Consider the following 25,472-nt stretch of genomic DNA (forward strand, 5'->3'; position numbering starts at 1 on the left):
TTAGGGGAGGGCAATTTTATTTTTGCAAATTAATTTTTTCTTTGACTGTAAATATTTTTTTTGATTGAAGCAACTTTTTGGGGAGATTGAATGACTAGACAAAAAATAAATAAATAAAAAGAAAACAAACACAAAAAGGATATCTTCAATCAAAGAAAACATTTTCAATGAAAAATTAAGTCTTGAAATGCACATTTTTGAGTCTCAAATAATTTTTCACATGCCCCAATTTTTTTTTCTATGATTGAAATTTCTTTATTTTTGATTGAAGTGATTTTTCTTTTGAAAAAAAATATATATTTTTTGTTTGAAGTAACTTATTTTTTAAATTGAATAAAGACACAAATGTCCTAGCCAAAATCTGGCCCATACGCAAAACTACATTACTTCAATCAAAAAAGTTGTTTGTTGTTCAATCAAAAAAAATCAAAGACAAATACATTTTTTCGAGTTTCTTTCTTTTTTTCTTTTTTTTTTTTTTTTTTTTTTTGCATTCAAACACCTTTTTTTGATTAAAAAATATATATTTTAATTAAAGCACCTTTTTTTTTTTTTGTTTGAATGAAGCAACTTCCGCTAAATGGCAGCAACGAAAAAAAACGATCCAACCACTTTACCAAAGAAGAAAATCAGCCAATCGGATACAAATGTTTGACGGCATATCGATACTACATATGTTACTAGATATCACTAGGTGGAGTATAAGGCGTAGGTAAATTGCGGCCATCTTATGTCAGTAGATGATTGCGGCTATCTATTTTTCTCCACTAAAATACTGTATTGCAATTGAATTTTTGGAATGATACAAAATAGAGAGTCTTTATTGTCATTGTATAGAGCACAACGTGGTTTAGAATAGATGCAAACGGTTTGGTTTAAACAAACCTTATTAATGTGGCTGTGATTTGAATTGGATGTTTTTATAAAAATAAAGAATGCAGTTCATCTAATGCATTTCCAATGTTCGTGAAAAATAAAACTTTTGAAAACGGCTATTTCAAAGTACAGGCTTAATTAAGTGTCGTATATTCCTCTCCCCTCTCGTATATTCAGCTAATGGCTCTGACGCAAGATGGCCGACAAGTGACGACGCTCGTCCATATATGATATCTATGAGCGTATCAACTGTCAATTTTCTAACACGAGTGTGGTTCTCATCTTTTTATGACTGGAACATGCACCTCAAGTAAAATTCACGTTACGTGACAATAAGGAGGTCTTAGTAAGTCATGCTGCCACATTAAATAACCTCAATAGGGTTCTTTAGTCACCGTTGTGACCCAAAGGATTTACTGAAGCGGTCAAAGAATGTCACAGTCGTGGCTCAGAACCTGTTACCTGAACCGTGCGCTCTCTCTCGGGGGTTTTGTTTGCCCCGTCGCTGCCTCAAAACATCGGTTCAAACGTCAGCTTTTCTCTGTTGTTAGCAGACGATGTGCTACCACGGCTGGAATCGAGGTACGGGTCAGGTTTGCCCCAAGCCCGACAGGTAAGGTCCCTTCTGCGAGATAAAAACTCGTTAGCTGCGCCATAATAAATAGTCGTATACAGTAGGCCTTCTACTAATACTAATAGAAAAGTACAGGTGCTATGTAATTGATTTTCTACGATTATTAATTTGTTATGAAATCATTGTGTTCCATGGACGGTGATATTCAGAGTAGTAATGTGTTACATTTACTCCTTTACATTTACAAAATGTACTTCTTAGAGTAGTTTTACCACACAGTAGTTTTTACTTTTACATGAGTAGATTTATGAAGAAGAAACACGACTCTTACTCCGCTTCTATGGGCTACACTGGAGTCATTACATTTTTCCTCATTATTTTACATATTCACTTTATTTTTGCCAGAGATGCCGACAGTAGCTCTACCAGTTTCACCAATAATATGTTGCAACAATAAACACATGACTCCATTATACAATTTAGAGGTACAGTGGTATGTAAAAGTATCCGAAGCTTTTGGAATTTCTCACATTATGCATAAAATCACCATGAAATGTGATCTGATCTTTGTCAAAATCACACAGATGAAAAAAGTGTCTGCTTTAACTAAAACCACCCAAACATTTATAGGTTTCACATTTTAACGAGGGTAGCATGCAAACACTTACTGAAGAGGGAAAAATAAGTAATCAATTTTTACCTAAAGAACTTAAGTCAGGTGTCTGCCCAATCACTGACGAATGGTTTACAGCTACCCTGCCCAGTATAAAACACAGACCTGGTAAGAACTGTCCTGATAAGAAGGATTGTGTGATGTGCATCACGGCTCGGTCAAAAGAGCTGTCTGAAGACCTGCGATCAAGGATTGTTGATTTGTATAAAGCTGGGAAATGTACACAACCATCTCTAAAAGTCTGGATGTTCATCAATTGACAGTCAGAGACGTTGGCTATAAATGGAGAGAGTTTGGCACTGTTGCTTCTCTACAAAGGAGTGGCCATCCACCAAAGATGATGCCAAGAGTTCAGCTCAGAATACTCAGAGAGGTAAAAATGAACCCTACAGTATCTGCTAAAGACTTACAGAAATCTTTGTGCACACATCAAATATATGTAAAACTATGGCCAAGAATGGTGTTCATGGGAGGACTCCACAGAGGAAGCCGCTGCTTTAAAAAAAAAAGGAGGGGGGGGTGTGCTCGTTTAATGTTCGCAAAAAGGCACTTGGACACTCCACAGAAGTTTTGAAAAATATTTTGTGGACTGATGAAACCAAAGTTGAATTGTTTGAGGAGTAACACACAATGTCTTGTGGAGAGGAAAAACTGAACAGCTCCCCAACAACATTTTTTTTTATCATCTGTGTGATGTTGACGAAGATCAGATAACGTTTGGTGATTTTATGCAGAAATGTGAGAAATTCCAAAAGGTTCTGATACTTTTTCATACCACTTTAACTTTTTTTCTCCACTAGATGGCACACATGCTCCTTGGATGTGTAGTAGATCATAGTTTCTAGTCCAAATTTGATGATTTTTATGTCATCTTTGATGATGATGATGAAGCTTTTTATTTCGAGCTTGCACATCTTTTTCACATAATATGATCATGTAATAGGCTCAGCCTATAGTACAGTATAATAAAAGTAATATAACAAGATAATAAGTAAGATAATAAGAGTTCATATGGCTGAAGTTGTGCTTAAAGAAAAAATGTTTTACTTGTACAGGTATTTGAATAAATCTTTGGATAACTACTTTTACCGTTACCGTAGTTTTCGGACTATAAACCACTACTTTTTTCCCTAATTTTGAATCGTGCGGCTTCTAGTCCAGTGCGGTTTATTTGTTGATTTACTTGGTTTAAAAGGTAACACTTTGACAGCGGCGTCATAAGACTGCCAGAACACCGCCATAATTAGGACATGACACTATCATGGGCATTAATGAATGCTTATGACATAAGTCATTAAGCGTCATCCGGTAAATTATGTCGCTAATTCCATTTACAGTGGGGCAAATAAGTATTTAGTCAACCGCTAATTGTGCAAGTTCTCCCACTTGAAAATATTAGCGAGGCCTGTAATTGTCAACATGGTTAAACTTCAACTATTAGAGACAGAATGTGGGAAAAAAACCAGAAAATCACATTGTTTGATTTTTAACGAATTTATTTGCAAATCATGGTGAAAAATAAGTATTTGCTCAATACCAAAAGTTCATACATGGCCCCATTCATTCTTTCCTTGACACAGTTCAGTCGTCATGGTCCCTTGCTGAAAAACAGCCCCAAAGCATGATGTTTTCACCCCCATGCTTCACAGTTGGTATGGTGCAATTCAGTATTCTTTTTCCTCCAAACAAGAGAACCTGTGTTTCTACCAAAAAGTTCTATTTTGGTTTCATCTGACCATAACACATTCTCCCAGTCCTCTTCTGAACCATCCAAATGCTCTCTAGCGAACCGCAGACGGGCCTGGACGTGTATTTTTTTTAGCAGGGGGGACACGTCTGGCAGTCGAGGATTTGAGTCCTTGGCGGCGCATTGTGTTACTGATCGTAGCCTTTGTTACTGTGGTCCCAGCTCTTTGTAGGTCATTCACTAGGTCCCCCTGTGTGGTTCTGGGATTTTTGCTCCCCGTTCTTATCATTTTGACGCCACGGGGTGAGGAGAGAGTTGAAAGTCTGTGTTGCCCAACAACAGCCTCAAAACATCACTGCTCTAGAGGAGATCTGCATGGAGGAATGAGTCAAAATACCAGCAACAGTGTGTAAAAAGCTTGTGAAGAGTTACAGAAAACGTTTGGCCTCCGTTATTGCCAACAAAGGGTACATAACAAAGTATTGAGATGAACTTTTGGTATTGACCAAATACTTATTGTCCACCATGATTTGCTAATAAATTCTTTAAAAATCAAACAATATGATTTTTTTTTCACATTCTGTCTCTCATGGTTGAGGTTTACCCATGTTGACAATTACAGGCCTCGCTAATATTTTCAAGTGGGAGAACTTGCACAATTAGTGGTTGACTAAATACTTATTTGCCCCACTGTATGTTAAGCTCGCATCTTTTGCATCCATTCAAAAGTGAGATATTTGGCCGGATGGCACAAAAAGACATCTGTCAGAAGCATTCATTAATGCTCATGGCAGTGTCATGTTATAAGTATGATTGTCTTATGACGGTCTTATGGCATCGCTGTTAAATAAAGTGTTACCCAATACCATAAATACAAAATGAATGAAACAAGTGGAACAGTAACTGAAAAAATAATAGCACAGAACATGAATTTAGATTTTTATTTACATCTGTAGCACTGCAATGCATGCTAGGAGGCATGTTGAACGACAACAGTGTTGACAGCAGAGGTTGACCGTCTGCCCCAAAGGAGCAGTGATGGCCAGATGAAACTTTTTAAAGCAATGAAGCTTTGCAGCCAATTGGTGCAAAGCTTCATGGTGGTTTATTTGATCTTATGACCGTCTTATAATGCCCCTATCAAATAAAGTGTTATCGGTTAATATCTTTTGGTGTAAATATTAGTGCTGCAACGATTAATCGATTACCTCGAGTATTCGGAAAATGGATTCGAATTAAATTTTGATGCTTCGAGTATTCGTTTAATTAAAGTGGCTTTGTAATGGTTTGTTTTAAAAGTGTTTGCATTTAGTTTTATTGATTTTGGTGGATACACTGCCCTCTAGTCTGCCTCATTTCACATGGCTGAACCCAGCTGCTCCCTGTTAAGACCAGCATAAGCTAAATTTTTGTTTGAGCTAATGTTTTTTAATGCATTCGTATTGTATATTTAGCCGTTTTTGTAGGAATATGTTTCTGAACCATTTGTTAAGAGCACTGTTAAAAAAAAAAAAAAAAAAAAAATTTTTTTGCATTTTATAGCATTTAAGCTTGCAGACTTTCGCTATGTAAGTTAGCCAATTGTTCTTTTTTTGTACATAGATCCTCATTTATTTTATACCGTTTGAGGTTCATCTCAGGTATTTTAATTTTTTATGTTCGTTATCCAATTACTCGATTATTTGAACTAACTAGTTCATCGATTAATCGACTTCTAAAATAATCGATAGCTACAGCCCTAGTAAATATCCGATAATAGAGTGAGGACAGCTGTGGCTTATGCTCTGGTGCAGCTTATCTATGAGCACATGTTGATTTCATGTGCGCCTTATAGCCCAAAAATTACGGGACTTGAGTAATATTAATTAGAAGTTACGCTACTCTTACTTGATTAAAAAAATTGGCTACTCTACTCACCTCCGTTGATAGTTGACTGGATTGGACGTCTATCGCCGTCCATGGCACCCAAAGATTTAACCCGATTTTGGCAATATCCTGATCTAAGAACTTTATCTCGCTTTTCATAGGTTTCTTGCACCTGGGAGGCCTCCGTACTGCTCTCTACAACTACATCTTTGCCAAAAAGCATGGCGGCTCCTTTATCTTGCGCCTGGAGGACACAGATCAAAGCAGGCTGGTGCCAGGGGCTGCAGAAGCCATTGAGGACATGCTAGAGTGGGCAGGTAGAAGAAAATTGTCACTTTCCTGCCTGTTAACGCTCTTTTAAAGCGGATTTTGTCATTCAGGTATACCTCCAGATGAGAGTCCAGGCCGTGGCGGGCCATTTGGGCCGTACTTGCAGTCAAAAAGATTGGACCTTTACAGACAGACAGCGTCGCAATTAGTGGGAAGCGGCAATGCGTATCATTGTTTCTGCACACCTCAAAGGCTGGAGCTGCTAAAAAAAGAAGCTCTGAGAACCGGACAGACTCCAAGGTTTCAGAATACATCATCACTCCGACCCGCGCAGGCAGACAGAATGATGCTTTTGTATTTGGGTATTCGTCTTCCTTCGTCCTCAGGTATGACAATCGATGTCGACACCTTCGGACTGAGCAGGTCCAGGAAAAGCTGGCACAGGGAACGCCTCATGTGATCAGGTTCCGTCTTGAAGAGGGAGTGGAGCCCTTTGAGGATCTTATTTTCGGGTGGAATCGTCACGAGGTGGCACAGGTACTAAGCTCGTTAATCACCAATTTCAAGGAGTGTTACGATATGATACTGATTCTTTGGAGAACCGACGATATTTGCCGATATAAAAAAAATCTGACACTATTTATTATGATATGAGCTAGGGCTGTTCCAAACGACTAATTTTCTCCCGATTAGTCAGCCGACTATTTTTATGATTAGTTGACTAATCTAATAATTTAAAAAATTTATTTATTTATTTATTCATTTATTTTTTACTAATTTATCAATAAAATTTTTGTTGATGCTTATCAATTCACAAAAACATATTGGAACACTTAACTTATTTATTAAAGTCCAAATAAACACGGAAATAACAATAATAAATCACAAACAATGAGTTCAAATGCTGATAGAATTAACTAGTGCAAAAGAATGGAATGTAAACAGATTTAGAACACTGACTTCGCCTTTCCAACATGATTCAAAACAATTGTTAAAAAAACACCTAGCATTAATATTATAGTATAGTACTGTACAGTATATAATAGTATTATAATAATTATAATTATTCATTGCCAATCAGATTTTTCATAAAGGGTGTCATTTTAAAGGTATTGTTAGTGTAGAATCTGAATTCTTAAGAATGTGGGATTACCTCCAGAAATCGCTGTTTATATGACGAACATGACATGCTTTTGTTTTGAAATGTTCACCAGAAGTACGTTCACTAAACCACTAACTTCAGCTTTACACTCTGCAAAAAAGCACTTTTTGTCATTGCATGTAGTGTCAGTAATAGATTTTTTGGGGTCATTTTTTTCATTTGCAAATGCTGTTAACCAGCGATTTTTCATGTTTGAAATGTCACCTTTTAACCGCAAGTTTGCTTTCATGAGACGACTGCCAACGTTTTATAGCAGGCTAAAGTAGGTTGCCTTTTTCCCCCATTCACCTCAGTGTAGCAGTGCTAACGTTACAGTGTTCAACAGTGACGTGCGGTGAGGTTCATGGTTGGTGAGGCACTGACTCCTTTAGTGTCAGATTTCCAAATATATAAACCAAAAAGGGTAGCTTATTCAATTGGCTACTGGTTATTTCATATCTCATCAGCATTCTTCACAAAACACGCACACACGGTACACATTATCGATACGTAAAAGTAAGAAAATATCATGCATTTGCGATAATTCATGCAACATAAATGAGAGTAAAGAGTGGTGTACAAAACCACAGAATTCAATTCTGACCTTTAGTGAAATATTCAGTTGTTTTTAAAACTTGTAATTCTGATACTTTAATCAATTTATTACAGATTGCTAAACAAAAAGTGTGAAAAGAAAAACAAAGAATATTTTATTTAAGGCCAAAATTTAGTTTTTAAATATTCTATTGTATTTTTCTTAGTCTAAGCTCTTTTTTAAAAAAAATTTTTATGAGATTGAAATGAAAACTGTTTGTGGTCTTGTGCCTGTCCTTCACCACAAAAACCGCCGTTACTTTGGAAGAGCATAGGTTTGGTCTCAACATTCGTAGGGACGATATAACAGCATAACCTGCATGTAGGTACACTTTTTGCTGGGGACGGGACATTAATAAGACCAAACAGATTGGATGAAGGGGGCAAAGGGCAACATTTCTCATGTATATGAACCTAGTTAATTAATAGGCAAAATGATCAATGCCAAATAAATACTTATCTACTGATAATAACTTTTATGTGCATTGGTTCAGATGATACACTGTTCGATTCAAACCTTTGTTTTCAAAAAATACTAAAGAAACATTTTGAAAATTTCCTGAATAAATGTCTGGTTTTTATTAGCATAAACATAATGAAAATAATTCACTTAATAATGGTAGGGTCAATTCTATCCTTACAACATATGGAACTATTGAAAGATCTAAATTCTCTATATAACTGAACATTATATCATGCAAAAAAGGTAAGGTTGCTTAAACGTTGGTGGGGACAATTTTAGCATCCTGAAAAGTTGTTAGTGTTATGTCCCTACCGTCCCTATGCAAACCTACGCCCTTTTTGTAAAAGTCCTCCTTATTTTCCTTTACCTTAAAAAAATCTCCCCGCCTCAATGGAGAGGATTGCTTCAATTAGATCGCTGTGTTCTATTTGACAAGCCAGAACACACAGTGGATGTGTCCAAATGCCTAGCTAACCTTTCATCTTTCTTAGCAAAACCATGTAATCGTTCTACATATATGCCACGTTTAGAAGAGCTTACACGCTCATTGTTACCACGAAATGTTAACTCCTGTTTAGCTAGGATGCAGGTTGCATTGATGAGGTATTTCAAACTCTTTACCTTAGCATTCTGGATGCTACCGTTGAGCTTCCGCTGTTCGTCAAAGCCAAATCGATCCTTGAGCTTCCAAAAGTTTTTAAAGCAATCAGGCTTTGAATGTGAGTGGTCGAGCTCTCGTGTTTGCTGAGGCTTCGTGGTAGTTTTTTAATGTCACAATATCTCGTGTTAGTCCAGACATTGGCACAAGTTGAGAAAAAAAGGCAGGGAAAGCAGCAAAGCCGATTTTTTTGAAGGACAGCCACATAGCCAGTCTTTTCGGGTGTACCAGTCCGTTTGAAAAGCGCGAGTTATCTTCTGTCCCGTAGTTTGAAGCAAACCTTTTAGCTCCGGTGTTGTTAATCGCGTCCACTTTTGACGGAAAGTCCAGTTTCAGTGCGGCAGAGTACTATCTGCCGCAAGCTGTGCCTTTTCACTGCGGTTTTATTTCCCATCAGCAAAACTAAATATGTCACTAAGAAAAATTAAACTTTAAGGGTTAAAGACATTAGCCAGACTGTGGAAAATCAGGTCAAATAAACGTATCTGGAAACATTATAATGGCGACATGCAGATGTACGGCAACCAGCACGCTCCAATTCCATGTATCAACCCAGTTTGTTATGGATTGCGCAATCAGAGGTGAGGCTTTACTTGTTGCTGCCGCACCTCTCGTTTCATTTCGTTATTTGAACAGGACATGGGCAAATTCAGCGATTTTGACTATAAAAAATGTTTGAAATGAGTCATACATAAAGAGCAATGGACAAATATTAATATAAATTTGATGCTATAATTATTTTTTTGTCATGATGACAGGTGAGGCTCTGCCTCACCTGCCTCCCCTGACCGCACGTCACTGGTGTTCAATATGGATGTGTTTTCTTATTTTGTATGTCTGAACTTTAATTCTACAGCGTGTTGATAAGAGAAAGGAACTGGAGTCTCATATGCCATCAGCACCCACGCACCAATGTATCCACGCACGCATGCGCGCAGCGATAAAAGGCAGCCGTGAAAATTACCGCCCTAATTTTTATTTGCCGTGCGATAAATGGACTCATTGCATATCGCGACAGGCTTAGCAACTTCAGTAAAACATGTTAGTTAGTTAGTTAGTTAGTTAGATGGACTTACAAACTGGGTGACTGTGCTTTAGGTGTTTATTCACGGCCGACGTGCAGCCAAGCTTGGCATTGAAGAGACAGGACACAAGAGTATACCCTCCTTTATTTCTTTGAAATAAGTCAATGTTTTGGACACTCTGGTGCGCTTTTTTGACTTTGTGCTGCTTTCCCCGCTTGCATACAGAGCGTCCGACATTCTGAACTTTCCACGCCTATATTTTTTTAACCCTTCATTAACCGTCGACGGGATGTTGTGCTCGTCGACGGATTTACGTCATCGATGACGTCGACTAGTCGGGACAGCTCTAATATGAGCACAATCCGTTACAAGTCACTTAAAGCCCAAAAAGAAAATGCAAAGCAATTTTGAGTTTTATGAGAATTTAATGAATAAGTGGGGGGGGGGGTTATCTAAAAGATTTTATCAGATCATGATTAACAATGTTCCCTCTAAGCTGCACGCATGCGCAATCGTGCACTGCTTGCTCAGCGCACAAGAAAATCCATGCAGCGCACGAAATAAAACTAAACAAAAGTATTGTAGCGTCACTAGGACTACTGTCAGCACCGCAGTGATGCGTCAGCGCGACACTATTGGCAACCCAGCGCTCCAATTGGTGGGTTCTACATAGGGATGCACCGATTACTGGTGCACGATAATTATTGGTCCGATAATATAGGTCCGATAATAGGAATTATGACGTCATCCCAATAAATCCAATAACATTATTAATAGGACCGATAATACTGTATGTACTGTGCTGCGCTACAAACCAGTATGGGAAATCAGTTGACCATTTGCGGGGCATTGCTCCCACCTGCCGGTCAGAATAATTCGCTGCATCTATGTTTTGTTTTGCTCGCAAACTCATTCACTTACACCAGGGGTGTCCAAACTTTTTGCAAAGGGGGCCAGATTTGGTGTGGTAAACATGTGGGGGGCCGACCTTGGCTGACGTCTTTTATGTTGAACAATATATAATATAATATATATATATAATATATTTATATATATAATATATATAATTTTAGCGAGCCATTATGTGTGTCACATTTGCTTTATTATTATTTTTTTTAATGAATAATTTCAACAATCTCGCAACGAGCCTTTGTGGCTAAGCTTTCGACTCTCGGGCTCTTGCGAAACACTGCTGCTGTAACATTAAACTAGCTTCAAGTTGCTTCAATTTCTCGCTACGTATGTTCCCTGTAATCTTGTCGTACATGTCAGCGTGTCTTGTTTGGTAAAATCGCCATACATTGAACTCTTTAAAAACAGCGACTATCTCTTTACAAATGAGGCAGACACGGTTGTTGCGTATTTTAGTGAAGAAATAGTCCAATTTCTACCTATCCTTGAAGCGTCGGCCGTCACAGTCAACTTTCTTTTTTTTGTTGATTGTCGCCATTTTAGAAAATTGGGAGTAAAAGATCACACGGGGTAATGTTGCTTAAAGTAATGTTGCTTTTAAGTGGGTAAATGAGGAGCAGCATTTAGTGTGTAAGCTACCTCATATGCTGGTAGCAGTACTGCTGACCAATTTATTAAGTCTGTGTGCGGGCCAGACGTTATTGATTTTATGAAAGAGGCTGGGGGCCGGATGAAATTTGACCACGGGCCGCATTTGGCCCCCGGGCCGGACTTTGGACATGTCTGACTTACACAGTGCGGTGTCTAGCGGTATCTTAATAAGCCACTGAAAAGATGACAATCGCTTCGATGGTGTTTTAAAGATTGATATTGATTATTATAAGGAAAGCCATTAATCCTTTTTGCTCTACCATATTTTTGTTATGAGTGATGAACCTTACTATATAATGTTTGCATTTTAAAGTGTTAGTTATAAGTAAGTTATTGAGAGGCATTTTGGTTACTGATAGGCTTGCTGTCCTAACCTGTCTCCCAGGTTAAGAAAGTTGTTTCATGGACAAAGACCACAACTGTCTCCTCTCCTGTAGCACCAAATATTTTTTCTGATGATAAAGCACAATACCTGTTGGGTTTATGTTTTAGTTCAGTGCTCATTAGTCAGAAAACACATCTTCAATTATTTTGACTAATTGATTGTGTTTGACTCAAATTATATTTATTTGAAAAAATAAATATTGGCACTTTATTTGAAGTCAAGACTGTACTTGTCTTTGTTTTGTTCATAATAATGTTCATGTCATTATGAAAAATCTGGTGAAGTCAAAGGCAAAAATCTGTGTTGAATCCACCGCTAGTTTTTTTTTTTTTTTAACCTCCAGGTGTTCAAAAACTCGGGTGAATATACATTCGAATGGCGAGATATTGTAAAGCGCTTTGAGCACCTTGAAAGGTGGAAAAGCGCTATATAAGTATAACACCATTTACCATTTACCATTCAAAAAATTATATATTTATTATCGGTTATCGATATCGGTATCAGCTTTGAGGAGCTGGAAGTTAACGATATCGGTTTCAAAAAATGGATATTGTGCACCCCTAGCACCGATACACATTTTTTCACTTCTGATCCCCATATCTGAATTTAATATCTTTGATTATATTTTGTTTTATTAACTCACCCATACACCACAACTGGACCTTACCCAGGCCAAAGCAGGACTCTCAAATAAAAACATTGTACTAGGCCTGCACTGTATATCATTTGAACATCGCCATCGCAATGTGCATATGCGCATTAGTCCCATTGCAGGACTGTCGATTTTTTTTTTTTTTTAATGAAAATCTTTGTTTTTCTTCATAAAAGCAGCAATTGCGCAGAGGCATGGCTTCCTGGATCCCTTTTATATACATCAATCTTCCATCATTCACAGATAAACCCCCTTAGCCTGGATTAAAACTGTTAAATGAATACTAGGGATTTCCAAATTGCATATCCAAGTCGCCCGATTTTGAAGCCCGATCAGATACCGAATTAATTTTTTTTTTTTTTACGCTCATGCTGCCGAGAACAGCCTCTCACTTACACAATGAATGAGTTGCTACAGCACACCTCAGACTGTGTACCAAGCTTTCCGATGATTAACACATTTGTGCCTTTGATCGTAGAGCTACCGAGGCGTCTCTAGCCAGATCAAAGCTACAAACCTGTCAATCGGTAATTTTAAGTACCAAACACCAGCTGCATTGGTGACCAAGAAAAACAGTTTGGTCACCCTGCTTAGCAGGGAGGAGGGTGAGAGGCTTTACGAGCATCAAGCAGTAAAACATTTTTCTTTTTAAATTAAAAACCCGATCCTTTGAAAAATGGCGCAATCAGACTAATTTCTGATCATGTGATCGGATCGGGACATTGCTAATGAAATCATTGTGGTCGTAGTGATCCACCAGTCGTCCCAAACAGAGGTATTCAAGTCATCTGGTGAAAATTCTCGTTTTAATATCGTAATATTTATCGCAGTATATCGCAAACCCCCCAAAAGTCGCAGTGTCAGGTTTTTCCAATATCATTCAGCCCTACATAGTACACATCTCATGAACAGCGAGATTTGTCTTATTCATTTTAAGTGGGCCAACTCAATTATAGTAAAAGTAAACAAATGAAAATTGCTGCTGTAATTTCACTCTTTTAATAAGCTACATAGCTTGCTATGATCCAAGGTTTTGAACAGGCGTGAATCATGATAGCTGTGTGTGGCCCCAACAGACACATCTGATGTTGCTCACAGTGGTCCTCAGTGTGCTCAGGGAGCTTGTGTGTCTGCTCAGACACATGAAAAATTAGAGGGAACATTGGTGGTTAACCAATCGATGTAGAGGTGTAAATCGCCAAGTTCATGACGATAATAACTCATTTCGATTCTTTGGACAATGATACAATATTTGCCGATATTACAAAGTCTTCTACAATTCAATTCAACGGCCTTTGACCGATTTAATACGATATTGTGTACACATTTAACACAATTAGTTCCACCTAATTTCACTTAAAGAAATAAAAAAATTACAAAGGAATATTGCTGTTTTGGACAATTTAATTGCTAAAACATTTTCTGCATTTTAATGAAACACACTTTTTTTAAGAAAGACACATATCAAAAGATTTTCATTCTTTAAATATGACTGTCTAATCCAGGGGTCCCCAACCTTTTTCGCACCACGGACCGGTGTGATTTGGGTCTTTTTTTCACGGACCGGTGTCCTGTCAAATTTTGCACCCTTATAAAATTTTGCTCCCAAAGCTTTTGTGGCGGTGAAAAAAGCCCTCTTTTATATTCAGTTGGACTATCAATGTTATCCAATGGTGCTAAAAAACTATTTACATCACATTACACAACACGGAAATGGCGTAAATTAATGCTTAACGACACGGCAAAGTCGTTAAGTGAGAGGGCTACGTGCAGTTGTTGTGTGCACCTAACATGGCAAATGCAAGTTAATATTCCTTTATTTAAAGAAAGTTTGTAGTGTGTACTTTGGAATCGCTGCATTTGCGGTCCTTTTTAACGTTACGCGCATGCCAACTTTGTCAGAACACCAGCAATGTGCGGCAGAAAAATACAGCAAATATAAAATAGCATTTGTTTTTAGCCCCGTCGTGTTAAGTGCAGGGAAAAAAATACAAGTCACCCGCTGAATCAGTGGGAGGCCTGAGTTTGTTTCGTTGAGACGAGATGGTCCCGGGATGGGAGATGGAGAGAAGCTAGCATCACAAATACACGATGTTGGAAATTGTAGCACAGTTTTCAGCGCGCTCCTAGCGATGTCAGGATATTCCAAAATGACTTTAATCCAGAACTTCGGTAGAGTTGTTGTCTCAAATGTACGTTTAAGTCGCCGTGATTTGCGATCTCTACAAGCTGATATTCCTGTTCCACAGACATGCTCGAATCAATCGGTTTATTCACATACGGGTCACGAATTCACTCCTTCGCAGTTCGTGGGTCTTTAGTGATTGGGAAGTAGCATAAATTTTGTTTTCTTCGAGGTTGTAGGCACATCTTCTGGCTCGTCAGGTTACCTTTTCCCCGTAAAAAGTCTGTTCAAAGCCGTCTGTTATTCAGTCATTCTAGTGTGGGGGCTAATTATTTCCGGGAAGAAATTGGCGACGACCTACGTCATACGTTATTGTCAAGTCCAAGCGCGCATAGATATACAAAACGAGATTTAGTGCTAACAGCCCAATCAATGCATTTCTATGACGACCTTCTATCCTGTAGTTGTATATCTAGAGTAGACAGGGATATTAGTGTGTCAAGCGGCACAGACCAAAGTCAATTGGCCAGAATGCAGCCGTTAATAAATTATTTATTATTTCTGCGCGGCCCGGTACCAAATGCGCCACGGACCGGTACCGGTCCGCAGCCCGGTCGTTGAGGACCCCTGGTCTAATTGACCAAATCGATTGTTAGACCCCTAGTATCGATCCAGATCGATGTATGGTCAAACCCCTAGCAGGTAGTGATTCCACTTTAATTCATTAACGCATTCGCTGCCATTGGTCATCGTTCCTTTGTCTTTCCCACCAGGTGGAAGGCGATCCTGTGGTTATAAAAGCAGACGGTTTCCCCACCTACCACCTTGCCAACATAGTAGACGACCACTACATGAAGATCAGTCACGTACTGCGAGGCTCCGAGTGGCTGATCTCCACCTCTAAGCATCTCCTTATGTACCGCGCCCTCGGATGGCGGCCACCCACTTTCGGGCATTTGCCGCTACTGACCAACAAGGACGGCAGCAAACTGTCAAAGAGGCAGGGGGACATATTTATCCAAAGGTTCAAGGAAGACGGCGTCCTGCCAGAGGCTCTGCTGGACATCACCACCAACTGTGGTTCAGGATTCAGCAGTGAGTGGTAAATTATTTGTAATGGGCGCTCGCGTCAAATTTTCAAATATCGTATGGTAACAACTAATTTACATGTTCCTGTTAGACAATCGACTGGGGCGGACTTTAAATGAGCTGATTTCTGAGTTTAACCCCTCAACGATCACGACACACTCTGCTTTGCTCGACCTTGAAAAAATTCCAGAGTTTAACAAGTGAGTCACTGTTGCTGTCATTTAGTATTGTATTATGAAATAATTAGATTTTTTTTTTTGTGTGTGTGTGTGTGGAAGATTTTTTAAAAGTAGGTCTTTCGCCTAAATGAGCTGTTGACTGAGAGCCTGTTTTTTTCCCCTCTCATATCGTGCATGCTTCATCATATTTCCTCAGCCTTTCATATCTTGCGTGCTCTTTGCTGTGTGCGCTTGTTTGGTTAAAAAATACTGCGCACACTCTGAAAATGAAAGCGCCACTGCCACCCTTTGAGTGGATGTGAAATGACAGTTTATCCTGGTACGGGAAAAAAGTATGTTCCCCGAGGTCACGTACGGGGGGTGCGCCCCACTATTTGAGAAGTACTGCAGAAAAAGATTCAGGGCCGGAACGGGGTGGAACAATGCTTTGATCCTGAAAATATGATGGTAACTGTCAAACCCCCATGTTTAAAAAAAAAAAAACTGCCTGCTACACACGCATCTCATCTCAAAGAAGAAAATTATCTACTAATTATTATCTAATTATCTATTATTACATACGCAAATGTTAACAACAAGCCTAATAAAGTGCTTGTGTAGCGTAATCCATTTTCACCAATATTTATGATGTATTTATTCCAAACCACCTCAGTTGTCCGTTCAATTGGCTTAGATACTGGCGTGTGATCAACATAGATAGTTAGTTAGCTCTGATTGGTTCAAATGCATATGTTTTCTGGGAAAACAATAAAAGAAAAAAACTTGCTTGTTGAATTAATGCAATAAAAAAGGGCAATGCAACGGAAAACTGATCAGATCTTTAAAGGGAACCTCAAGGACTTAAAGGATCTAATATATGGAGGACCAGGAGTGCAAAAATTAAAACAGATAAATACTAGTGCTGTCAAATTTATCGCGCTAACGGGCGGTAATTAATTTTTTAAATTAATCAAGTGAAAATATTTGACGCAATTGACGTATGCACGGAATGACCCGTTCATGCGTTGCCTCAAACAGTTTACAATAACAATAATACAATTATTAATAATAAAATTATTTTACCAGAAAATTCCCTTTTATCGGCCACAAACTGCAGGTGCGCATCGGATACCAGCAGTTTCAGCGTGCTAAAAATGATAATACAGGATTTAGTTGAGCTTTATTGCCATCTTGGACTCTAAAGCAGACATGTCCAAAGTCCGGCCGGGGGGCCAAATGCGGCCCCTGGTCAAATTTCATCCGGCCCCCAGCCTCTGTCATAAAATCAATAACGTCTGGCCCGCACACAGACTTAATAAATTGGTCAGAAGTACTGCAACCAGCATATGAAGTAGCTTACACACGAAATGCTGCTCCTCATTTACCCACTAAAAGGCAGCAGCACTTTAACCCTTTATTGCCAAATGTATCACATTTGATACACCTAAAATTTCATGATTTTCAGACTAATTTAGAATTTTGACATTTCTTTTTTGGGAAAAAAAAAAAAAAAAACGATGGATGCAAGTCAACACATGCATTTGCAGGTTCTATGAGAGAAAAAAAACATGATTTAGCATGGGTTATAGATATTAGAGCGCTTATTACACATATTCATTTTGACTTTTCTTTTTACAAATTTGAAAAAATGGTTTCATTAGGACCTTATTTTTCAAATTTTGGGATTCTCTCATAATTGCTTCATGTTGCAGGTATTGAAGGGCTAAGCAACATTACCCCATGTGACCCATTACTTCCATCTTCTAAAATGGCGACAATCAACAAAAAAAAAATAAAGTTGACTGTGACGGCCAACGCTTCAAGGATAGGTGGAAACTGGACTATTTCTTCACTAAAATACGCAACAACTGTGTCTGCCTCATTTGCAAAGAGACAGTCGCTGTTTTTAAAGATTTCAATGTTAGCCGATATTACCAAACAAGACACGCTGACATGTACGGCAAGATTACAGGGAAGATTCGCAGCGAGAAATTGAAGCAACTTGAAGCTAGTTTAGTATCACAGCAGCAGTGTTTCGCAAGAGCCCGAGAGTCGAAAGAGAACGCCACAAAGGCTAGTTGTAAGATTGTTGAAATTATTCAATTTAAAAAATAATGATGCAAATGTGACACACTGAATGGATTGCTAAAATTTGCTTAAATATATTGTTCTACATAAAGGGCGTCAGCCAAGGTCGGCCCCCCACATTTTTACCGCACCAAATCTGGCCCCCTTTGCAAAAAGTTTGGACACCCCAGCTCTAAAGGTATGACTGCATTACTTGCACATCATCACCATTATATTGTCTCGGAACAATCCAGAAATCTGGTGCACACCAGATTAGTGCTGCAACGATTAATCGATTACCTTGAGTATTCGAATAGAAAAAAACATTTGAATTAAATTATGCTGCTTCGACTATTCGTTTAATATAAAGTGGCGTTGCAATGGTTTGTTTTGAAAGTGTTTGCATTTAGTTTTATTGATTTGGGTGGATACACTGCCCTCTAGTCTGCCTCATGTCACATGGCTGAATCCAGTTGCTACGTGTGAAGACCAACTATGCTAAGTTTTTGTTTGAGCTAATTTTTTTTTTTTTTTAATGCATTTGTAATTTAGTTTAAAAGTGTATGTAGCCAATTTTTGTTGGAATGTGTCTGAACCGTTTGTTAACAGCATTGTAAAAACAAAACAAACAAAAAAACTTTAGTGTCTCATAGCATTTAAGCTAGCGGACTTTTGCTATGCAAGTTAGACAATTGTTCTTTTGTTGTACATAGATCCTTATTTATTTATTTATTTTTAATCCCATTTGGTCGTCAGCTCAGGTATTTAAATTTTTTTATGTTCCTCATCCGATCACTTGATTATTCGAACTAACTAGTTCATCGATTAATCGACTACTAAAATAATCGATAGCTGCACCAGATTGTGTCGAGTGCGCACCACATACTATCTGGTGCACACCAGATTGTTCTGTCAATGTCCCTCTAAAGGGCTCTGTACTTTTTTGTTTCCCAACCACATCACCCAGCCCTACTGTCATTTTACTGTGTTGCTTTAATTTCCATTTTTTTCCCCTGTTAACATACTTGTGCAATTTGTTTTGCCTGTATTCATCCTTCTTCATTATATACAATGTTGAGATGATTTTTTAATTATTCAGGGGATTTAGTTTACACACATGTATTGCTTTGCATCCGAGTCCAAACACGATTTCATTGCAAACAGTCACCCTCACATCTTGGCCCACCCAGAATCCACCTTCAGCATCGAATCGAAGACGAGCAGCAGTGCAATTTTCTGATAAAGGATCTGCAGGGACAAATCCGTCAGGCCTTCTCGGGCGAGATTCAGGATGAAGATGTCCTGCAGGAGGATTACATCAGGCGGGTTCTACATTTACGGAGGGTAAAGATTGTTCTTCTCATGCAATCTCGCTTGCAACATTGAAGTTACCAGCAATAACGCTAACTGCAAAAGTAAAGACGTCCAATGTGTATATTTTGCAAGTCATATTGAAACTACTCTCTTCCTCTATGAAGGGTCACATATCCTATCTGCGGGAGCTCGTGAGCCCAGCTTACTCATACCTGTGGGTTCGTCCTTCCTTCTCCGGTCAACAGGTGGCAGTGCTTTCCACGGAGGCCAAGCAAATTGCCACACTAGCAATCAAGTATCTAATCAATTTATCACGCAAGAGTAACACTGATACAGTGGGGCAAATAAGTATTTAGTCAACCACTAATTGTGCAAGTTCTCCCACTTGAAAATATTTGAGAGACCTATAATTGTCATCATGGGTAAACCTCAACCATGAGAGACAGAATGTGGGAAAAAAACCCTGAAAATCACGTTGTTTGATTTTTAAAGAATTTATTTGCAAATAATGGTGGAACAGAAGTATTTGGTCGAAACCAAAAGTTCATCTCAATACTTTGTCATGTACCCTTTGTTGGCAATAACGGAGGCCAAACTCTTCACAAGCTTTTCACACACTGTTGCTGGTATTTTAGCCCATTCCTCCATGCAGATCTCCTCAAGAGCAGTGATGTTTTGGGGCTGTCATTGGGCAACACGGACTTTCAACTCCCTCCTCACCCCGTGGCGTCAAAATGATAACAGGAACGCGGAGCAAAAATCCAAGAACCACACGGGCGGACCTAGTGAATTACCTACAGAGAGCTGGGACCACAGTAACAAAGGCTACTATCAGTAACACAATGCGCCGCCAGGGACTCGAATCCTGCACTACTAGACGTGTCCCCCTGCTGAAGAAAGTACACGTCCAGGCACGTCTGCGGTTCGCTAGAGAGCATTTGGATGATCCAGAAGAGGACGAGAGAATGTGTTATGGTCAGATGAAACCAAAATAGAACTTTTTTGTAGAAACACAGGTTCTCTTGTTTGGAGGAAAAAGAATACTGAATTGCACCATACCCACTGTGAAGCATGGGGGTGGAAACATCATGCTGTGGGACTGTTTTTCTGCAAAGGGACCAGGACGACTGATCTGTGTAAAGGAAAGAATGAATGGGGCCATGTATCGAGAGATTTTGAGTGAAAATCTCCTTCCATCAGCAAGGGCATTGAAGATGAGACGTGGCTGGGTCCTTTCAGCATGGCAATGATCCCAAACACACAGCCAGGGCAACAAAGGAGTGGCTTCGTAAGAAGCATTTCAATGTCCTGGAGTGGCCTAGCCAGTCTCCAGGTCTCAACCCCATAGAAAATCTGCGGAGGGAGTTGAAAGTCCATGTTGCCCAACGACAGCCCCAAAACATCACTGCTCTAGAGGAGATCTGCATGGAGCAATGGGCCAAAATACCAGCAACAGTGTGTGAAAAGCTTGTGAAGAGTTACAGAAAACGATAACTTTCGGTATCGACCAAATACTTATTTTCCACCATGATTTGCAAATAAATTATTTAAAAATAAAACGATTTGATTTTCTGTTTTTTTTTTCCACATTCTGTCTCTTATGGTTGAGATTTACCCATGTTGACAATTACAGGCCTCTCTAATATTTTCAAGTGGGAGAACTTGCACAATTAGTGTTTGACTAAATACTTGTTTGCCCCACTGTATATCAATATGAAGTTAATATCCCGTCCTAACTTTGCAGATTAGCAGAGGAACGAGGCGAGGAGGAAACCAATCAAATCAGTAAAGATTTGAAGATGCTGGCTAAGCAAACCAAAAGCACCAAATACCGAGATGTGATGAGACTCTTGCGATTGACTCTCAGTGGACTGCAGGTAAAAGACAGCAATTAGTAGTCATGTTGTTGTTGTAATTTACCAAATCATTTCTGAAAGGGGCTTAGTACTGTTTAATTTCATCCTTTTACGCTCTCATTTTTGTAGCAAGGACCCAGCGTTGCGGAGATGATGGTAGCCTTGGGGCCTGCAGAGACTGTCTATCGACTCAAGAAGCTTCTTCTGCTCCATGAGACTGACTAGATAACCATGAAGTCCTTTGCTCAGAATGAGGCTTTCTGTAGGATTTTTTTTTTTGTACCGATGCTAATTATCAAGGGTGTAACGGTACATGTATTTGTATTGAACCGTTTCGGTACGTGGTGCTCTTTTCGGAGCGGAGGCGTACCGAACGAGTTTGACGTAATGTAACCCTTACTTTTTAAGGCTGTGAGTCGATCGGATTACAGTTTCTTTGTGTAGATTATATTTACTCCGTCTTCTCTATTATAATGAGGACCAACACGGTAGGACAGTATACAGTAATTACCCAGAAACGTCAACGGCGCGACAACGTGGCCGCCGCAAGAACGCAGTGAAACGCGGGCATTAAAGTCAATCAGCGAATGCACACCAGTCGCAGTGCGGCCACGTGTTAAACGCGTCCCAGAAGCGGCTCAACACGACGCACGCGAAAAGAACGGCAGAGTTTATTATTTGACGCGAGACGCGACCCTCCTGCGTCAATACTACTACCGGTAGCTAGAATCGGGCAGACCGGAAGTCACTCGTGTCAAAATGCGGTGGATCCGGTGGATTTTCAAACTAATATGCAATCGTAACCCACTTTTTGAGTCCATCAGATCTCTTGAGTGGTAGATCGGGGCACAGTTGACTTGTCTTTGTTGATTTACTGCTGTCTTCTCTGCTATAATAATAACCAACACGGCCCTGTGTTCAATACAAAACCCTCCTACCACAACAAAACAAGTAGGAACTAATATTCACATACACTGTAAATGCTAACATTCAAATTAATTAAATGTGATAAGTGAACTAAACTCAATTTTCATCAACCTGTTGTGAACACTACTTTTAAATAAGTAAGTAGTAATTTGGGGTTGGAGAACTTGCTTAACTTGATATATCCCAGTTAAGTCAAATTAGAAAAAATAATTTCTTGTACCCAGTGTCCTTTGGGCGTTCTATCAGACATGCGCAGATCTGCCCTGCCCACTTTCGCGCTCTTTCCAACACCTTTCTCAGTTATTTTCGCCATTGTGGGTTTACTTGTCCTCAGCACACTGATTTGGTAAGTACATATTTTACTCTTTTGTAAACCGTCGATTTGTCTTGTTGTAGTGTAGTAGCCTGTGTGCTGCCAGGGAGGAGAAGTGTCAATTACATCAAATATCACCGCTAGCAAGCATGCTATATGACCGTGACAGTAACCTCATCATTTTCAGAAACAAATGTAGACTACAGTTTATGGTAGACTCCCATTTTATGCCGGCCGGCGTTTTGAATTCTTGACAGACGGGGCTCGTAACGTTTTTAGGCGATGGGAGAGGTTTTTAAAACCGATTTAAAACAGTTACCGAGCGGTTTTAAGTTAGCTAGACCGAGGGGAGGTTCGCTTCCTGTTTTAAAAATAAAAACACTAATTCTATCGTTAGCGGGTGTTTTATTTTGTGAAACTAACAGGAAGTGCCTTAATCACTACGGCTAGCTTGAGTAGCGCCGAATTTGCACGTTGTGGATCTAAACGGCTACTTTCTCGCGTAAAAATGTTAGAAATGTCGATAAAGTGATTTATTTACAGAGTTAGTGCTAGAATTAAGTCAGCTTCAGCCTGTCTATTTCGGCTCAGGTAAGAGCTAAATGCACAGTCAGACCTTATGTGCGCCAACGTAATCGGTTCTTGCGTTGGAGCAGGGGTCCCCAAACTACGGATACAGCCCGCCTCCACAATTGGTCCGGCCCCCTGAAACCCCCCCCCCCCCCCCCCCCCCCAAATAGTGTTATTATTTCCTGGCTTTTTTCTGTGAAGAACCCAGACAGGGTTATTTGGTTATTATCTATTTAATTAATTGTGTTATTATTATTCATTATTATATGATATTATATTATGTTATAATTATTTTTATTTTATTTTGTTCCAAGAAGAATTCAGAAAGGGTTATTTAATTATGGCTTTCTGAAAAACAATAATTCTTTTACATTTAGGCACTGCTGCAATCGTCACACTTTTTCTGTTACAAACTGACCCGGCCCCTCATCAGAGAAGGGAAAAGTCATGTGGCCTTCACAGGAAAAGGTTTGGGGACCCCTGCTTTAGAGTGTTTGTCATCTGCCCTTCCATTTGCTTTTCTTCATGTGCAGTGCTCCCCCTCCATGTTTGATCAAACTGCACTGATAATTTGAAATTGTTTTAAAATGCATTAATCGCAAAAATCAGAGGACTAGATCACATTTCCCCCTGTTATTTCACCACTTTAACTTTGGTCTAACCTAATATAGGAATACAGATAGAAAGAGTGCAGAGATCACACTCGACGCCATAACAACCTGGTGTGTTTAAGGTTGGTCATTTATGTGCCTATATTTTGAAATTGTTGCCTTAATTTTGTGTTCTTTTTCACCATCCCCCAATCAGGCTGAAGCAAATGGTCAAAAGTCCACACATACCTCAGTCTCAGCAATTACAGGTATGTTTCATACACTGATCAATGAATCATTTAATATTTGTATTTGTTTCATGGGTTGGGATAACAAACATGCATTAATGTTTTTACAGATGGATTAAGAAATTAATTGTACATCTCAATTTGAATGTTCAAAAATAATCAATTACGTTAATTTAAAAATAACTCATTGTTAAACATTTTAGTTTGTGAATATTAAAATAATTTATTGCAGATTTTAATTTGTGGTTAAAAATAATTGGACATTTTAATTTGTGACTGTTAAGAAAAAATTTAACTTTTTTTTTTTCTAACAAGTTCTCAATGCTGAAATTATCATGTCTTTTCAGGTCAACCAAAGCAGTATTCTCTAATGCAGTGGACTTGCAAGTACTGCACATTTTCTGCTGAAAAGAGCCTACTTGCTTAAGCATTACCGCTTAAAACATGGATACCACACTCGGACATCCCTACTCCCATGTCTTCATAAGGACTGCCTCTGCACATTTAAATCTTTTAATGCACTCAAAGTACACCTATCGACATGGCACTCTCAAAAAGATGCAGGCAAAAGTGGAGAAACTGCATTTGACCGTCAGTTGTGCAACTTTGTGGAGCCCTGCTCAGAAGCAGACTTCTTTACCCATTTGCGAGGACATCTTAAGCTGAGGCAAATGGTTACTTGCCCATATCAAGACTAACTTTCAGAGCAGTATTTATTCGACCTTCACTGCACACAAAAGCAAAGAAATGTGAAATGTGTTTGAGCCATAGTGTGGGTAGGACATTTGTGTCTAAATCATTCAATCCCAATAAAAGTTGCTTTAATAAAAAAACTTATTTTTAATCAAAGAAAAAGAACCTTTTGCAAAAATATATATTTTTGAAATTATATATATTTTTAAATATATATATTTTTTATTGACGTGTCACTTTTTTTTAAAGGAAAAAGTTTAAAACTTTTTTTTTAAAGTGGAAAAAGTTTTGAACGCATTTCTTTTTTTCTTTTTGAAGTGGAAAAGGTTTTAAAGGCACTTTTTTTTTTCGATTGAATCATTTTGACACAAAGATACGACTTCAACGCTACTTCCGACATGTTTGAGTGGCAGGTGACTACACCAATGGCATAAAAGAATGACTAATGGCCACCAGGGCTCCATCGAGCCATCGGACTCTGCTCGAGTCCAAGCCGAAAATAGGGCACTGGTACGGGGGGGTGACATCGGCATCTCACCGGAGTGCCCGCGCTGGTATGGTGCGCTGCTGCTTAATGTGATTCAAGAGGGGAACTTCACCCACTGCCCTGACGTGACGGTTGGCAATCGGGGTCCAACCGCAGTGTCGCGACGCGCCGGTATGGGAGTGGCCGACGAGTGGCCCGACACTAGCCTGCCCAGTAGCCCGCGCCGGGAGCCCCGTCGCTTCAGCTTTGAATGAGTGTCGTGTCAGTCGCGGGCCGTCTACTCAACAGCCGGCCTCCGCGCCGGGGTAGTGATATCGGGGTCCGCCAGTGTGCCGCAACAGGGCACCGTACCATCGCCGGCACACCGGTGAGATGCCGATGTCACACCCCCGTACCGGTGCCCTATTTTCGGCTTGGACTCGAGCAGAGTCCGATGGCTGGATGGAGCCCTGGTGGCCATTATTTTTGCTTCCTGCTTTTATGCCATTGGCGTAATCACCTGCCACTCAAACATGTCAGAAGTAGCGTTGAAGTTGGATCTTCGTGTCTAAATGATTCAACCGAAAAAAAGTGCCTTCAAAACTTTTTCTACTTCAAAAAAAAAAAGT

The 25,472-nt window shown here is 39.3% G+C and overlaps 1 protein-coding gene across 8 annotated transcripts; it reads left to right on the forward strand.

The window, feature by feature from the left end:
• The first annotated feature begins 1,128 nt into the window (after positions 1-1,128).
• ears2 (glutamyl-tRNA synthetase 2, mitochondrial) lies at positions 1,129-24,691 on the forward strand. Of its 8 annotated transcripts, XR_009064253.1 has the most exons (14): positions 1,129-1,489; positions 5,838-5,993; positions 6,057-6,246; positions 6,333-6,483; positions 15,326-15,647; positions 15,733-15,841; positions 19,057-19,210; positions 19,345-19,475; positions 20,925-21,057; positions 21,166-22,309; positions 23,224-23,314; positions 23,518-23,579; positions 23,654-23,705; positions 24,032-24,691. XR_009064253.1 is itself a non-coding variant. In XM_057844470.1 (10 exons), exons 1-10 carry the CDS (start codon positions 1,309-1,311, stop codon positions 21,259-21,261), a joined length of 1,623 nt encoding a protein of 540 aa, XP_057700453.1. In that variant the 5' UTR covers positions 1,129-1,308; the 3' UTR covers positions 21,262-23,202. The 8 variants fall into 8 exon arrangements, 1 of the variants encoding a protein (XP_057700453.1); XR_009064250.1 differs by having other exon boundaries at positions 23,224-23,579; XR_009064252.1 differs by having other exon boundaries at positions 23,518-23,705.
• Positions 24,692-25,472: the final 781 nt, after the last annotated feature.

The sequence above is a fragment of the Corythoichthys intestinalis genome, chromosome 8, assembly GCF_030265065.1.
Source record: "Corythoichthys intestinalis isolate RoL2023-P3 chromosome 8, ASM3026506v1, whole genome shotgun sequence".
Classification (NCBI taxonomy): Eukaryota; Metazoa; Chordata; class Actinopteri; order Syngnathiformes; family Syngnathidae; genus Corythoichthys; species Corythoichthys intestinalis.